This window comes from Heteronotia binoei, chromosome 16, assembly GCF_032191835.1.
Source record: "Heteronotia binoei isolate CCM8104 ecotype False Entrance Well chromosome 16, APGP_CSIRO_Hbin_v1, whole genome shotgun sequence".
NCBI classification, from domain to species: Eukaryota; Metazoa; Chordata; class Lepidosauria; order Squamata; family Gekkonidae; genus Heteronotia; species Heteronotia binoei.
This window is the reverse complement of record NC_083238.1, coordinates 62,759,274-62,776,320: the sequence shown is the minus strand read 5'-3', so window position 1 is coordinate 62,776,320 and position 17,047 is coordinate 62,759,274. Positions and strand designations below refer to the sequence as shown.

The following is a 17,047-nucleotide window of genomic DNA, read 5'->3' as shown; positions in this document are numbered from 1 at the left end:
CAATCCAGCACTCTGTGTCACACAGTGGCAAAAAAAACCCCCAGGTGACATAAGGACATCCATCAGTGGGGCTAGGACACTAGAAGTCCTCCCACTGTCGCCCCCCTCCAAGCACCAAGAATACAGAGCATCACTGCCCCAGACATAAAAGAAGCCATGTTGGATCAGGCCAATGGCCCATCCAGTCCAACACTCTGTGTCACATAAGAACAGAAGAGAAGCCATGTTGGATCAGGCCAGTGGTCCCTCCAGTCCAACACACTGTGTCACATAAGAACATAAGAGAAGCCCTGCTGGATCAGGCCAGTGGTCCCTCCAGTCCAACACTCTGTGTCACGTAAGAACAGAAGAGAAGCCCTGCTGGATCAGGCCAGTGGTCCCTCCAGTCCAACACTCTGTGTCACAGAAGAACAGAAGAGAAGCCCTGCTGGATCAGGCCAATGGCCCCTCCAGTCCAACACTCTGTGTCACATAAGAAAATAAGAGAAGCCCTGCTGGATCAGGCCTATGGCCCCTCCAGTCCAACACACTGTGTCACATAAGAACATAAGAGAAGCCCTGCTGGATCAGGCCAGTGGTCCCTCCAGTCCAACACTCTGTGTCACGTAAGAACAGAAGAGAAGCCCTGCTGGATCAGGCCAGTGGTCCCTCCAGTCCAACACTCTGTGTCACATAAGAACAGAAGAGAAGCCCTGCTGGATCAGGCCAATGGCCCCTCCAGTCCAACACTCTGTGTCGCATAAGAACATAAGAGAAGCTCTGTTGGATCAGGCCTATGGCCCCTCCAGTCCAACACTCTGTGTCACATAAGAACATAAGAGAAGCCCTGCTGGATCAGGCCAATGGCCCCTCCAGTCCAACACTCTGTGTCGCATAAGAACATAAGAGAAGCCCTGTTGGATCAGGCCAATGGCCCCTCCAGTCCAACACTCTGTGTCACATAAGAACAGAAGAGAAGCCCTGCTGGATCAGGCCAATGGCCCCTCCAGTCCAACACTCTGTGTCACATAAGAACATAAGAGAAGCCATGTTGGATCAGGCCAATGGCCCCTCCAGTCCAACACTCTGTGTCACATAAGAACATAAGAGAAGCCATGTTGGATCAGGCCAGTGGCCCCTCCAGTCCAACACTCTTTGTCACACAGGGCCAAAACCAAACCAAAACAAAAAAAACCCTAGTGCCATCAGAAGGTTCACAAGTGAGGCTAGCAGCCCTTCCACTTTGCCCCCCCCCCCAAGCACCAAGAAGACAGAGCATCACTGCCCCAGAACAAGAGTTTCATCAATATGCTGTGGCTAATATCCACTGATGGACCTCTGCTCCATATGTTTATCCAATCCCCTCTTAAAGCTGCTATGCTTGTAGCCACCACCACCTCCTGTGGCAGTGAATTCCACGTGTTAATCACCCTTTGGGTGAAGAAGGACTTACTTTTATCCATTCTAACCTGACTGCTCAGCAATGTCATTGAATGCCCACGAGGTCTTGTATCGTAAGAAAGGGAGAAAATTCCTCCTTTCTCTACCTTCTCTATCCCAGGCACAATTTTGTAAACCTCTGTCATGTCACCCCTCCATCAACATTTCTCCAAGCTAAAGAGCCCCAAGCGTTTTAACCTTTCTTCATAGCGAAAGTGTTCCAATCCTTTAATCATTCTCGTTGCCCTTTTCAAGAATGGAAGCTACAGTTCAGCCTGTCACCATAAACCCCTGTGGCAGGTGGGTGACTAAACTTCCATATTCCTTATATCATAGAATCTTAGGATCACAGAGTCAGAAGGGAGCATAGAGGCCATCTAGTCCAACCCCCTGCTCGAGGCAGGATCAGCCTAGAGCAGTGGCCCCTAGCCTTTTTGGCCCCAGGGTAGGCAGGGTGGGGGCAACAAATTCGGGCCCCCCGCGGCACCTCCCCCCCTCCATTTTCACAGTTTCAAGGCCCGGGAAGGGGCGGCGAAGTGCCTTCCGGGCTCATTAAAGACCGACCCTCGTGAAAACCATGGCAGCAGCGACGAGTGACCCATTGAAAAAGCAGCACTGCCCTCGTGACCTCCCCACATGGGGAAAGGGAGGGGGAAGGAGGCACTGCGGGGGGTGCAGGGCAGCGAGGCTGCACGGTGCCACAAGGGGGTCAGGGGGGTGTGAGGCTGCGTGGCCGGTTGCTAAGGCCTGCGGGTTGGGGACACCTGGTCTAGAGTGTCCTTGACAAGTGCTCGTCCAATTGCTGCTTAAAGATTGCCAGTGAGGGAGAGCTGCCCACCTCCCTAGGGAGCTGATTCCTCTCCTGAACAACTCGGACTGTAAAAAAGCTTTTCCTAATATCCAGTTGATACCTTTCCATCCTTAATTTAAACCCACTATTATAAGTGTATCAGGTGTGTGCAGATTGCGATCCAGCGGTTTGCAGGACTTGAGCCTTTTTTCCTTTCGTATATCTGTGCAACTCTTGAGTTCTACACACAAAATGTGGCTGTATTGTTGCCTCCTTTTGTATGTTTTCCTGTATTTCTCTTTTGCCAGAATTGTGTGGGTTGGAGCCATAGGGCAGGGCAGTTGTGTTACTGGAACAGCACATGGATGGTGTGTGTGTGGAATTCTACTTTTCTGCACTGTCACTACGCATAAGGTGTATAGCCAAGGGACACAGTCCCAGGTGCCATTTCTGGGATCTCCACAGTTGAAAAAAGGCTGCTTAGGCTGCTATTTTCTTTCTGCTGTGGAAGAAAACTAATCTTTAAAAGTCCCAAAATTAAACTAAAACAATCTTTTAAAACTCTGGAACTTATTTCAGTCTACTCTAGGGAGTTCTGGAAAGTAGAGAGGTGTGGCATCATTTCTGGATTTCCTCTTGAAGTGATGTCACACCGTTGTCATACAGCACCCCCTCTGGCAATCCCACTGCCGCTTAACTCAGACACTAGTCGATCATCATGTGGGATTCTACAGAGGAGAATGTTCCAACGTAAACACCCCGCATTTTCAAATTGCCCACAGGAACACAATGCCCCCTGAACTTTTGGTGAACTTCTTTACTATTTACAAATAGTTAAACACAGGGCTTTTTTGTAGCAGGAACTCCTTTGCATATTAGGTCACACCCACTTGATGTAGCCAATCCTCCTGGAGCTTACAGGGCTCTCACTACAGGGCCTACTGTAAGCTCCAGAATGATGGCCATCTCAACAGAGGCTGGATGGCCATCTGGCAGCAATGAAGATCCCATATGAACATATGAAGCTGCCTTATACTGAATCAGACCCTCAGTCCATCAAAGTCAGTGTTGTCTACTCAGACTGGCAGCGGCTCTCCAGGGTCTCAAGCTGAGGTTTTTCACACCTATTTGCTTGGACCCTTTTTTGGAGATGCCAGGGATTGAACCTGGGACCTTCTGCTTACCAAGCAGATGCTCTGCCATTGAGCCACCGTCCCTCCCCAATTTAGGGGGAGGTGTTTGTGAATTTCCTGCGTTGTGCAGGGGGGTTGGACTAGATGACCCTGGAGGTCCCTTTCTAATTCTATGATTAGGAAGAACTTCCTGACTGTTAGAGCAATTCCTCAGTGGGTTCTCCTTCCTTGGAGGTTTTTAAACAGAGGTTAGATAGCCATCTGACAGCAATTTAGGGGGAGGTGTTTGTGAGTTTGGAGTGGTTCCCAGTGGAACAGGCTTCCTCCTTGGGAGGTGGTGGGCTCTCCTTCCTTGGAGGTTTTTCAACAGAGGCTGGATGGCCATCTGACAGCAATGAAGATCCTGTGAATTTAGGGGGAGGTGTTTGTGAGTTTCCTGCGTTGTGCAGGGGGGTTGGACTAGATGACCCTGGAGGTCCCTTTCTAATTCTATGATTAGGAAGAACTTCCTGACTGTTAGAGCAATTCCTCAGTGGGCTCTCCTTCCTTGGAGGTTTTTAAACAGAGGTTAGATAGCCATCTGACAGCAATTTAGGGGGAGGTGTTTGTGAGTTTGGAGTGGTTCCCAGTGGAACAGGCTTCCTCCTCGGGAGGTGGTGGGCTCTCCTTCCTTGGAGGTTTTTAAACAGAGGCTGGATGGCCACCTGACAGCAATGAAGATCCTGTGAATTTAGGGGAAGGTGTTTGTGAATTTAGAGTGGTTCCTCAGTGGAACAGGCTTCCTCCTCGGGAGGTGGTGGGCTCTCCTTCCTTGGAGGTTTTTAAACAGAGGCTGGATGGCCACCTGACAGCAATGAAGATCCTGTGAATTTAGGGGAAGGTGTTTGTGAATTTAGAGTGGTTCCTCAGTGGAACAGGCTTCCTCCTCGGGAGGTGGTGGGCTCTCCTTCCTTGGAGGTTTTTCAACAGAGGCCAGATGGCCATCTGACAGCAATGAAGATCCTGTGAATTTAGGGGAGGTGTTTGTGAGTTTCCTGCATTGTGCAGGGGGTTGGACTAGATGACCCTGGAGGTCTCTTCCAGCTCTATGATTCTTTGATTGGCTACATCAGGGGTCTGTGGTCTAATACGTAGAGAAGTTCCTGTTACAAAAAACAACAACCCTGGTTAAACATATAACCCTTGTATCTCTGTGTATGTATATGTATAAGATTCTGGACATGAAATTAAATCCACTGAGTTTGTCTCTTTGACGATTTCATTTTGTGAAATGAGGGTTTTCTGTCATCAGAATCTACACTTTCTAAAACTTTGGGAATCTGCTGGAAGAGGACTTTGTCCAAAGCCTGAGCTTTTCCTTCCCCCTAGTATGTCACCCACGAGTCCCTGTGTTCTCGGGACATGTCCAAGGAGGCATAAAATACAAGTGGAAAACAACGGCTGGTTTGTTCCTCTTTCTGTCATGGTTCTCACGGGTCAGAGGAGAGTGCTCCTGTCCTGGCTGGCTTCTGCTGGTCGGTCCCAGTTGTGGCACAGACTCGAAGGAAATCATATCAACGTCTGGAAAAAGAGGGAAGCTCATGCAAGCAGCTGGCACATCCCCAGGCAAACTGGCTGAGACCAGGAAAATGTCAAGAGAAATTCTTAAGCCCTTTGCACACCCAGCTCAGATGGTCCAAGTATTCTGTTTCCTAGTGACACTTTCCCTAAATGGGAAAAAAGTACCACATTCCTGGAATAATAACCCATTCATTTGTTGGGTCAAATTCTGTTCAGATAAAGCCATGAAGACCAAGGGTGTAACGTACTTAGAATTCTCATATTTTTGTGCTGTTTGTTCTGTTTTCCTGATCTGTCAGCAGCCATCTTAGTTACTAGTTATCTTTCAAGAAGGGGAGCTCCAGTAAGGCAGCTGCATTAGAAGAAGATGAAGAAGATATTGGATTTATATCCCGCCCTCCACTCCGAAGAGCCTCAGAGCGGCTCACAATCTCCTTTATCTTCCTCCCCCACAACAGACACCCTGTGAGGTAGATGAAGATATTGGATTTATATCCCGCCCTCCACTCCGAAGAGTCTCAGAGCGGCTCACAATCTCCTTTATCTTCCTCCCCCACAACAGACACCCTGTGAGGTAGATGAAGATATTGGATTTATATCCCGCCCTCCACTCAAGAGTCTCAGAGCGGCTCACAATCTCCTTTCCCTTCCTCCCCCACAACAGACACCCTGTGAGGTGGGTGGGGCTGGAGAGGGCTCTCAAGGCAGCTGCCCTTTCAAGGACAACCTCTGCCAGAGCTGTGGCTGACCCAAGGCCATTCCAGCATGTGCAACTGGAGGAATGGGGAATCAAACCCGGTTCTCCTAGATAAGAGTCCGCACACTTAACCACTACACCAAATTAGCCCTTTTCTCATCCTAAATACGTTGAAGGAATTAAAGCAAAATGAAAAAGAGGGCTGGCAAAGCGAGAAGAGCAGCAGCGCTGAAATTGGTGGCTGAAGATGTCTTTTCAGGCTCCTTCTTTCAGAAGGCCACAACTGCATCATGTGACCCAACCAGGGCCTGTTAGTCTTTGCCCATAGCTTGTGGGAAGGTTTCCGCCATAGAGTTCTTGTAGTTGAGAGCAGAACAGCACAGCAGACTAAAACCTGTTAATTATCCAAAGCACATGGAAGGAAGACATGTTTTGTTTGCCATTGGAATGACTTCTGCACTCTCTTCCTTAGCCATTTCTGCCACTCCTTAAAGGGGGGGGGAGGTGAAAACTTTATGCAGATTGTTGTGCCACAGGAGATAGCAGGGGTTCCATTGCCCTGCGTTTTGTAATGACTGTAAAGATTGTAATTCAGCAATCTCCTTTTGCAGTCTGTTTCTGAAATGATGTTGCAGTAAAACAGGTTGCTCAGCTTTGTGGATCTTGTTTTCAGATTTGTGTCCATTCATCTTTTGGTATACCCAGGCCACAAGGGTGTTGGCTGGGTTCAGCAGCCGACCAGTAGTTGGTAGGGCTGTGCCACTGGACTGGTCACTCTTAGATTGGCACAGGGCTCTGCTACTTAGCACTAATGCATTCAGTGCCCTGCTTCTGTCCTGCGGTCCGTAAAGAAAGCGCCCCCTCCCCAGGTTTGTAATTCAGAGAGATTCTCAGATTTGAACTTGTCCTGTGTGTGGCACTGGCACTGCCACAGTGGCACTTGTTCTGCTGCTCTGCTCCTTGCAAACAAGCATCCTCACTACAGGTGACTTTCCACTGCAGAGATTCTCTAGGAGAATCTGACTGCTGCCTGGGTTTGCAAGTTTTTCCCATCATAGGGAACAATGAGGAATTGGGACGACCAATTTGGAGTCTAATAGAATGGGAACTCCTGGTCCAATCTTCTTGAAACTTGGTGGATCTGTGGGGGAGAGGCTCCTGCAGATGCCCTGCAAATTTGGTGCCTCTCCCTCAAACCCCTGCTCCCCTGCTCTCCAGACCCCATACTATACCTATGTTTCGCCATTGACTTTATTGGCCCACAGGGTGTAATGGAGCCAAGTAGCTGCCGAATAGATTTGGCGGATCAGGACTGCTTCATACGGCAGCCAAATCAGATCAGAGAATCTGATTTGGTTGTATCTGGAGCCCAATACAGCTGATTCAGCTGTTATTCAGGGTTGTATTTGGTTCAGTCAGATCAAATGCATACCACTACTCACCACCCCTGTGTGTTCCAGCTCTCCCAGTGAATCCCTCACTTTCAGGGAGTCAGTTTGCTGTTAATCTAAACTGGGCAAGCAAGGGCAAGGTTGTATATTGCACTAAAGCAAGGCCATTTCTGCTGACTGGCGTTGGATGTCACCTGGTAAACTGGCCAAAGGGTCTGGCAGTAGACTCTGCTCATACTCACCAAGTAGTAGTACTAGTATTAGTAGTAGTAGTAGTAGTAGAAGAGGAAGAGGAAGAAGAGATTGAGTCTATACCCTGCCCTTCACTACCTGAAGGAGTTTCAGAGCAGCTTCCAATCTCCTTTCCCTTCCCCTCCCTACAACAGGCACTCTGTGAGGTAGGTGGGGCTGAGAGAGCTCTGACAGAAACTACTCTTGAGAGGAACAGCTCTGCGAGAACCTGTGACTGACTCAAGGCCACATCAGCAGGTGCATGTGGAGAAGTGGGGAATCAGACCCAGTTCTCCCAGGTAAGAAGATGATGATATTGGATTTATATCCTGCCCTCTACTCCAAATCTCAGAGTGGCTCACAATCTCCTTTACCTTCCCCCCCCCCACAACAACAGACACCCTGTGAGGTGGGTGGGGCTGAGAGAGCTCTGCCCTTTCAAGGACAACCTCTGCAAGAGCTATGGCTGACCCAAGGCCATTCCAGCAGCTGCAAGTGGAGGAATGGGGAATCAAACCCAGTTCTCCCAGATAAGAGTCTGCCCACTTAACCACTGCACCAGCAGGCTCGTTGTAAGGTCAGAATGTAGCTGTTGCTTTGAACGTATTCAAGCACATCGACTTCTGGACTCATGATGTTCTGAATTATTTCTCTTTCTGCTAGATGAAGTTGAGTGGCGCTGTAGTTTGTTCTGTAGGCCAGGCATATGGGACTGCTCCACAGAAGAGAGCTTCCTTCAGCTGCACATCCAGATTAGGAAGGGCCTAATTGCCGCTGCGTTTCAGGGTCTTTATAGAAGAGCAGAGGAGATTAATGGCAAATAAGAGCACTTGTGAAATATTTACTGGCTATCTCTGCTTTTGTTTGCCTTTCTTGTGGTGTTGTGAGAAAAAAAGAAACATGTGAGCAAAAGCTGTTGATTTAAACATTGTGTTAGAAAATATCCAGAAATAGCAAGTTGCTACACAGATGTATGGACTTAATGAGCTACCACAATGCCATTTATTTACAGTAAAGAGTGTGGCACGCATGGAAGTGATGAAAAGTTTCTATTCCCAAATTACTTTACTTTTTTTTTTTTTTTGCATTGCCATCTGTCGCTTCAGCAAGAAGTGTTCAAAAACATATAGGGGGGGATCTTTAATAGCTATTTACGTGCATATTTTACAAGTTTGATTTGATGGAATGTGGACTCATCCCAACTAGTCCAGGCTCCAAAACTGAAATCAATAACATGAAGACTAATATGTGCTGTCGCTGAGCTTGTAAAATGGCAGACTGGATGTGTGGAACTCACCTGTTCTAGTTAACAATGTGAACGCAACATGGTTTCGGTCTTGAGTCTGTTTTGGTGCCCCCCAGTAGTAGAACTCTGTGCTTTCCGTTATATGGTTGCATTCACTGAAACCAGTAACTGTTAAAGTCTCACAATGAAACAAAGAGCAGGGTCTTGACTTCTTCACATCTCCATACTTGGGGGAAAGTGTCCAAAGGTGACTTAAGTACTTGAGCACAGTTTGAGTCCAGTGGCATCTTTAAAACTAACAAAGATTTATTCTGGGTGTAAGCTTTTGTGTGCGTGCACGCTTCAGCCTTGGAGGTGCCAGATGGCATGCATCCAAGAGTTCTGAAAGAACTCAAATGCGAACTGGTGAATCTCCTGACAAAAATATGTAATCTTTCATTGAAATCTGCCTCCGTTCCTGAGGACTGGAAGGCAGCTAATGTCACCCCTAACTTTGGCCATTCAAGGCAATGCCTGTAAGACAGCAATGAGAAACCTCTAATTAGAATTATATCAAAACTGGAAGTTAAATAGAGAGTTTGCTACACTTCTGAACAGGGCCGGTGCATGGGAATAGGTGGGGTAGGCGGCTGCTTAGGGCATCATCCCGCCTGGGGGCACCTCTGGGGGCTCCCCCCACCATGAGCCGGGCTGGGGCTTGGGTCCTGCACACCTTGCAAGGCACACGGGATCGACCGTTGGCTCCCCCGCCCCCTGATCAGCCTTCCTGTTTGCAGGAAGGCTGAGCGGGGCAAGGGGCTTGCATCCCGTGAGCCTTGCAAGGAGCGCGGGAGGTGACTGTCAGCTCCCGCGCAGGTAGGCTGAGCTGGGGAAGGGGCTTGCGTTGGCATGCATGAGGGGACTGTCGCCCCCCCCCCGTCCCCACCCTGATCAGGGAGCCTGAGTGGAAGGTGACTGCTTGTTGATGTCACTTTTTGTGATATCATTGTGCGGCGCACACAAATGTTTTATTCTAAAGGAAGATTGGGGGGGGGGGCGCTGAGCTGGGGTCTGCCTCCAGCAGCAGAAAACCCAGCGCCGGCCCTGCTTCTGAGGGGGCAAAGAAGTGTTAAACCAAATGATTCCTGAAATACTCTTGTTTTTGGAACCAGGGACATTAGGTGAATTTTGGACTATTTCTTTGGATGCCCCAGATGTGACAGTATATTATGATGGGTGTATATTCTATTCTGTATATTAGGGCTAGAAGAATCTTCGGCAGTGAGGTAACACAGAGCTGTTTCAGAGGGCAGCTGTGTTGTTCTGCTGTAAAAGAACAGGATTTGAATCCAGTAGCACCTCAAAGACCAACAGGATTTGGGGGATATGAGTTTTCTAGTCAAACCTACCTTATCCATAGCTGGAGAATGTGCATTTAGGCCGCAGGCAAAAGAAGAAGATGATATTGGATTTATATCCCGCCCTCCACTCCGAAGAGTCTCAGAGCGGCTCACAATCTCCTTTCCCTTCCTCCCCCACAACAGACACCCTATGAGGTAGATGAAGATATTGGATTTATATCCTGCCCTCCACTCCGAAGAGTCTCAGAGCGGCTCACAATATCCTTTCCCTTCCTCCCCCTCAACAGACACCCTGTGAGGTGGGTGGGGCTGGAGAGAGCTCTCACAGCAGCTGCCCTTTCAAGAACAACCTCTGCCATAGCTCTGGCTGACCCAAGGCCATTCCAGCAGCTGCAAGTGGAGGAGTGGGGAATCAAACCCGGTTCTCCCAGATAAGAGAGCTCTGGCTGACCCAAGGCCATTCCAGCAGCTGCAAGTGGAGGAGTGGGGAATCAAGCCCGGTTCTCCCAGATAAGAGAGCTATGGCTGACCCAAGGCCATGCCAGCAGCTGTAAGTGGAGGAGTGGGGAATCAAGCCCGGTTCTCCCAGATAAGAGTCTGCACACTTAACCACTACACCAAACTGGCTCTCCAGTTTGAACCCGCAGGCATCTGTGTTCCTGTTACAGTTGATTACACAGGTCTGCCTTTGATCTGTCTCCATGCCTTGTTCCATGGAAGAAATGGGTGGTTTCCATGGAATAAAGTTCTCCCTGTCCTGTTGGCCTTAAGCAGATTGCTGTCTCTCAGCTCAGATTCCTCCACAGTGATTTTTAAAGGAAGGCTTGACCACATGCAGTTGTTAGCACAGTAACAGTTTACAGCACTTTGCAAAATAAAAAGACTTTATTTGGTCTGTCAGTGGCTCTTAGCCACAAGGTATAGCCGGAACACTCTGTCTGGAGCAGCGATGGATGCTCTGTCATCTTGGTGCTTTGGATGAGGCAAGAGTGGGAGGGATTCTTGAGTTCTGGCCCTACTGATGGAACTCCATGTGGCCCATGGGTCTTTGGCCACAGTGTGACACAGAGTGCTAGACTGAATGGGCCCTTGGCCTGATCCAACATGGCTTCTCTTATGTTCTTATGTGACACAGAAAGTTGGACTGGATGGGCCACTGGCCTGATCCCACATGGCTTCTCTTATGTGACACAGAGAGTTGATCTGGATGGCCACTGGCCTAATCCAACATGGCTTCTCTCATGTTCTTATGTGACACAGAGAGTTGGACTGGATGGGCCACTGGCCTGATCCAACATAGCTTCTCTTCTGTTCTTACGTGACACAGAGAGTTGGACTGGATGGGCCACTGGCCTGATCCAACATGGCTTCTCTCATGTTCTTTTGTCCAGGACAATGATGCTCTGTCTTCTTGGTGCTTAGGGGGCAACAGTGGGAGGGCTTCTGGAGTTCTGGTCCTGCTGGTGGACCTCCTGATGATCCCTGAGTTTTGGCCACTGTGTGACACAGAGTGTTGGAATGGGTCGGCCCTTGGCCTGATCCAACAGGGCTTCTCATATGTTCTTATGTGACACAGAATGTTGGACTGGATGGGCCTGTGGCCTGATCCAACATGGCTTCTCTCATGTTCCTATGATTCTCCCAGAGCTATGATTTTAAAGCTATGATTGTAAGTCGCTCTGAGTCTCTGATTCAGAGAGAAGGGCAGGTAGAAATGAAGAAGAAGAATTGCAGATTTATACCCCGCCTTTCTCTCTGAACTCAGAGACTTGGAGCAGCTTACAATCTTTTCTATCTTCTCCCCCCACAACAGACACCCTGTGAGGTAGATGGGGCTGAGAGAGCTCTCACAGCAGCAGCCCTTTCAAGGACAACCTCTGCCAGAGCTATGGCTGACCCAAGGCCATTCAAGCAGCTGCAAGTGGAGGAGTGGGGAATCAAACTTCGTTCTCCCAGATAAGAGAGCTCTGGCTGACCCAAGGCCATTCCAGCAGCTGCAAGTGGAGGAGTGGGGAATCAAACCCCGTTCTCCCAGATAAGAGTCTGCCCACTTAACCACTGCACCAAACTGGCTCTCTAGTCTTCTTCTTCTAGAGATCCAAGGCAGCCCAAACAGGCCTTGCTTGCCTGGGGGTCTCCTCCCCCCCTCCCCGGATCAGAATGCCAGCAAGCCACGCACCACCCAAAATTACATAAGAAGTGGAGAAAGGGTGGTGTGGGCTTCTCCAGGGGTTAATGAGGGCTGCTGGGGGTGTGGCAAATTCCCTGGTGGCTGGCTGGCTGCTCGCTCCCCTTATCCAGGGATTGTTATGCAGCTGCACCTACTATTCAATGGACAAGGTAGGTAGATGGGGAGGAAGAGGGGGAACTGCCGGAAAGGTTCAGGAGCTGTGCTCCTGTGAGCTCCTGCTGAATCCGAAGCCTGATCATATATATACATGAAGGTGAGTGAAGTCAGATTAAGGCAGTGGGAATTACCTAAGCAGCAAACGCCTTCTGTGGAGCAGAGGAGATCCCTCCTGTAGCTGCCTTCCCCTCCTTGGAGGCCTGTTGGTCCCAGTTGGAGAGGAATCTCGCGCAGCAACAAGCTCTTAATGGCAGGTTCCTGACAATGGTAAGGTCTGAGAAGAGGGAGGGCTGGAAATGCTGAGCGGTGTACACAACTTTGCTTTTGGTGCCCAGGGGATGCAAAGGCAGATGTCTGGCTAAGTGCCTCCTCCTCTTCTCGGCGTGGGCGTCTTTGGACAGAGTGGGTTCAGGCCTTGTGTTCGAATGGAGCCTTCTGCTTCAGAGCCGACTTGCTGTGTTTTGCTGTGCTGTACTTTTCAACTGGATTCCCGCCAGAGTTTCGAAGGGAACATCGCAGTTGTAGCAAGAGGTAGTTAGGAAATGTTTCACGGGTTGAGCTTTGGTTTCTGATGTGCAGACCACCAGACTCTCTCACCTGGTGGATGGGTTTATGAGCAGGTGACACTTCTGAAAATCAAGACTGGTTGTTTAAGAGGCAAGAAGACGGGGCAAACCAAAACTGAGATTATTGCTCAAAGGAACAGAAAATGGTCAGCCCCATCTTCTCACTCAGATTAGAGGAATCATTGGTTTAGATACCATGGGGTATTTTCGCAGACAGAGATATGTGCTTATAAAATGCAGCTTTCTCACCTCTCCTCTCTCTTATGGCAACCTGAAATGCCCCCTGAAATCTTTTTGCTGGGGGTCACCCAAGAACAAGCTTGCGGGGGCATTTCAGGCTGCCACAAGGGTGGGGTGCAGTTATTAGATAAGGACGTTGTGTTTTTTTAGTGTGTATCCCACTTTCTGTGGAAATACTCAGTGGGATCTAAACTGTTGTTCAGTTAGATAACTTCTGAAAACTTTGGGTTGAAACGTTTCAATAAAGATTGATCAAAACTTTTATAAAATATTCTCCCACCAAAAATGCTTTTGGTTCAAAGTTTTCAATGATTATTTACCAGATTTGGTAAGCTCTTATATAACTTGTTAGGGGAGGAAAGGTCGGTCTAATGGTTTGGGGTCAGCTATTCTACCTTCTGTTTCTATTATGGACTTCTTAGAGCAAGGCTGTAGGCCAGGCGTGGCCAACGGTAGCTCTCCAGATGTTTTTTGCCTAAAACTCCCATCAGCCCCAGCCAGCATGGCCAGTGGCTGCGGCTGATGGGAGTTGTAGGCAAAAAACATCTGGAGAGCTACCGTTGGCCGCCCCTGCTGTAGGTAAATGAGAAAAGCCAGGGCATGCGACTCAAAGGGAAGTCTCCTCTTCAGAGGATCTTGGATGACAGAATGTCTGGATGATGCTTTCAAGAACCGTTGCCAGTCTGACTTGGTATAAGGCAGATTCCATATGCTTCTGTGCAGGGGTGGAATTCCAGCAGGAACTCCTTTACATAGTAGGCTTACCAAAAAGAGCCTTGTAAGCTCTTGGAGGATTGGCTGCATCGGGGTGTGTGGCCTAATATGCAAAGGAGCTCCTGCTAGAATTCCACCCCTGGTTCTGTGTAGTGGTGGTGGTGGGAAGCACCATTAAGTCACAGCTGACTTAGGGTAACTCCGCAGGGTTTTCAAAGCCAGAGACTGCAGTAGTGGTTTGCTTTTCCCTGCTCCCTGCATAGTGACCCTGGCCTTCTGGGGCGGTCTCCCATCCAAGTACTAACCAGGGTTGACCCTGCTTAGCTTCCAAGATCTGATGAGATTGGGCTAGCGTGGGCCATTCAGATCAGGGTGTAGCAAAGGCATACTCAAAAAATTGATCATTGTGAATGTTGATGTTCACATTTCCAGTTCTTTTATGCCAGTTCATGTGATTTCTGAAACCTTTTGTCTTGGCAACTGTGGCGGACCACTCCTGCGTCTGCTAGTTGGCCCCGTTCCTGCCCATCCCTTCCTGGTATACTGACCTGAAAGGGCTGTTCCACTTTGCTGCCTCAGAGTATTTGCTGCCAGTACTGTCCCTGTCTGGGCTCCGGTTAGGCGGGACAACCTCCTCACCTCCCTCTGGACTCGCTAAGAACTCTTCTTGGGGCTTCCTAGGGATCTTCTGGGCCCCCCTGGAGAGTTGGCAACCAGCCACTGTGCCTCTTCTCACCACCCTAGGGATTTCCCAACCCACTCCGTTGGCCTGATCCAACATGGCTTCTCTTATGTTCTTATGTCCGGGACAGTGATGCTCTGTCTTCTTGGTGCTTGGGGGGGGGGGCACAGTGGGAGAGCTTCTAGTGTCCCGGCCCCACTGGCGGACCTCCTGATGGCACCTGGGGTTTTCTGGCCCCTGTGTGACACAGAGTGTTGGACTGGATGGGCCAATGGCCTGATCCAACATGGCTTCTCTTCTGTTCTTCTAAGAGAGCCAGTTTGGTGTAGTAGTTAAGTGCATGAACTCTTATCTGGAAGAACCGGGTTTGATTCCCCACTCCTCCACTTGCACCTGCTGGAATTGCCTTGAGTTAGCCATAGCTCTTGCAGAGTCGTCCTTGAAAGGGCAGCAGCTATGAGAGCCCTCTCAGCCTCACCCACCTCACAGGGTGTCTGTTGTGAGCGGAAAAGATAGAGATTGTAAGCCGCTCTGAGTCTCTGATTCAGAGAGAAGAGCGGGGTATAAATCTGCAATTTTTCTTCTTCTTATATCTGGGGCAAGTGACATTCTGTATTCTTGGTGCTTGGGGGGCACAGTAGGAGGGTTTCTAGTGTCCTGGCCCTACTGGTGGACCTCCTGATGGCACCTGGATTTTTGGGCCACTGTATGACACAGAGTGTTGGACTGGATGGGCCATTGACCTGATTCAACATGGCTCCTCTTATGTTCTTATGTGACCCAGAGTGTTGGACTGGATGGGCCATTGGCCTGATCCAACATGGCTTCTCTTATGTTCTTATGACACAGAGTGTTGGACTGGAGGGGCCATTGGCCTGATCCAACATGGCTTCTCTTATGTTCTTATGTGACACAGAGTGTTGGGCTGGATGGGCCATTGGCCTGATCCAACATGGGTTCTCTTATGTGACACAGAGTGTTGGGCTGGATGGGCCATTGGCCTGATTCAACAGGGCTTCTCTTATGTGACACAGAGTGTTGGACTGGATGGGCCACTGGCCTGATCCAACAGGGCTTCTCTTATGTTCTTATGTGACACAGAGTGTTGGGCTGGATGGGCCATTGGCCTGATCCAACATGGGTTCTCTTATGTGACACAGAGTGTTGGGCTGGATGGGCCATTGGCCTGATTCAACAGGGCTTCTCTTATGTGACACAGAGTGTTGGACTGGATGGGCCACTGGCCTGATCCAACAGGGCTTCTCTTATGTTCTTATGTGACACAGAGTGTTGGACTGGATGGGCCACTGGCCTGATCCAACAGGGCTTCTCTTATGTTCTTATGTGACACAGAGTGTTGGGCTGGATGGGCCATTGGCCTGATCCAACATGGGTTCTCTTATGTGACCCAGAGTGTTGGGCTGGATGGGCCACTGGCCTGATCCAACAGGGCTTCTCATGTTCTTATGGGCATCTCCGCATGTCAATGGGCTCTCAAGCAATGCACAGACTGCTGGGACTGGAAAATATCTTGTGAACCAGCGTTTGAATCTGCTTACTTTTAGAACTAACATGAGAGCTAGACTTGTTCAGGATCCTAGCTGTGAGGGGAAAACAAAGTTAACATTAATGTTTTTTATTTGCAGCAAATTCCATAAAGCTAGAAATGCAAAGTGATGATGAGGATTCTGACCGGAAGCCCCTGAAGCATGAAGATGGGCTCAGGGGCCACGATGAAGGGAGCAGTTTAGAAGAACCTCTTTCTGACAACCACGAGATGATGGACAGCAGGAAGCTGCAGGAACTGTCGGGCGAGGGAGGAATCCGGCTTCCGAATGGTAAACTGAAATGTGACGTCTGTGGCATGGTTTGCATTGGTCCCAATGTGCTTATGGTACATAAAAGGAGTCACACTGGTAAGCAGCCAAAAGACAAACGTGATGACTGCCTTTGGTTTCTCGTGTCGATGTTTCTGACTTGCTCGCTTGCTTTTCTCAGTACCCCGGTGGTGTGGGGAGGGAGAGCTTTGCTTTCCACAGTAGAAGTCTGCTGACAGATAAGGAAGTGGGTGTAGCGGGATTACTTGCATCTCTTGTACCCTCAGTAACCCAAACCCAAAACAACCTGGAGTTATCAGAAGGCTAATACACTAAGGCTGAAACACTAAGAAGTTTCAAGACCTTACAGATAAACTTTATTAGACTTGGTTTCTTCTCCATACAGAAGGCTTAAAATATATGGATAGAAAAGCAAGGCACTAGATAGCATTTGTACATTTGCTCATACAGTCATATAGTCAGAATTCAGTTCTATAGTCAAGCATAGTTCCATAGTTAAGCACAATTCTATAGTCAAGCATTGTCTACATTTTCTCATTTAAGGTCTTAAGTCCCAAGTCCCATTTGTTTGGCATGACCAGCATAGAGACAGTCTCCTGTCTCTAGTCAGATCAGGCTTGAAATTAACAAAGGCTTGTTAATTTCTTGGCTTGACCAGCATAGAGGTCTCCTGCCTCTCATGCAGCCAGCAACCTCTGCTCAAAAGCCCAGGGTATATAAAGCATTATCCCCGGAAACTCATATCAGTATACTCTTACCTTATCTGATATTATGCATTCCAAAATCTCCAGATGCATCTTACAGGTGGTCAGTTATCTTGACTCTGCCGGTTCCTGCTCATACCATATAAGGC

At 48.9% G+C, this 17,047-nt stretch overlaps 1 protein-coding gene across 3 annotated transcripts in view; it reads left to right on the top strand.

Annotated features, from left to right (window-relative positions):
• The window catches only part of IKZF2 (IKAROS family zinc finger 2), a 138,396-nt gene that overhangs the window by 61,232 nt on the left and 60,117 nt on the right, over positions 1-17,047 (top strand). For 2 of the 3 annotated variants that reach the window (XM_060256879.1, XM_060256877.1), the window contains exon 3: positions 16,003-16,272. In XM_060256879.1, coding sequence (XP_060112862.1) covers positions 16,003-16,272 — 270 coding nt within the window. The remainder of the gene's footprint in view (positions 1-16,002; positions 16,273-17,047) is intronic. The other variant, XM_060256878.1, reaches the window with a different exon arrangement.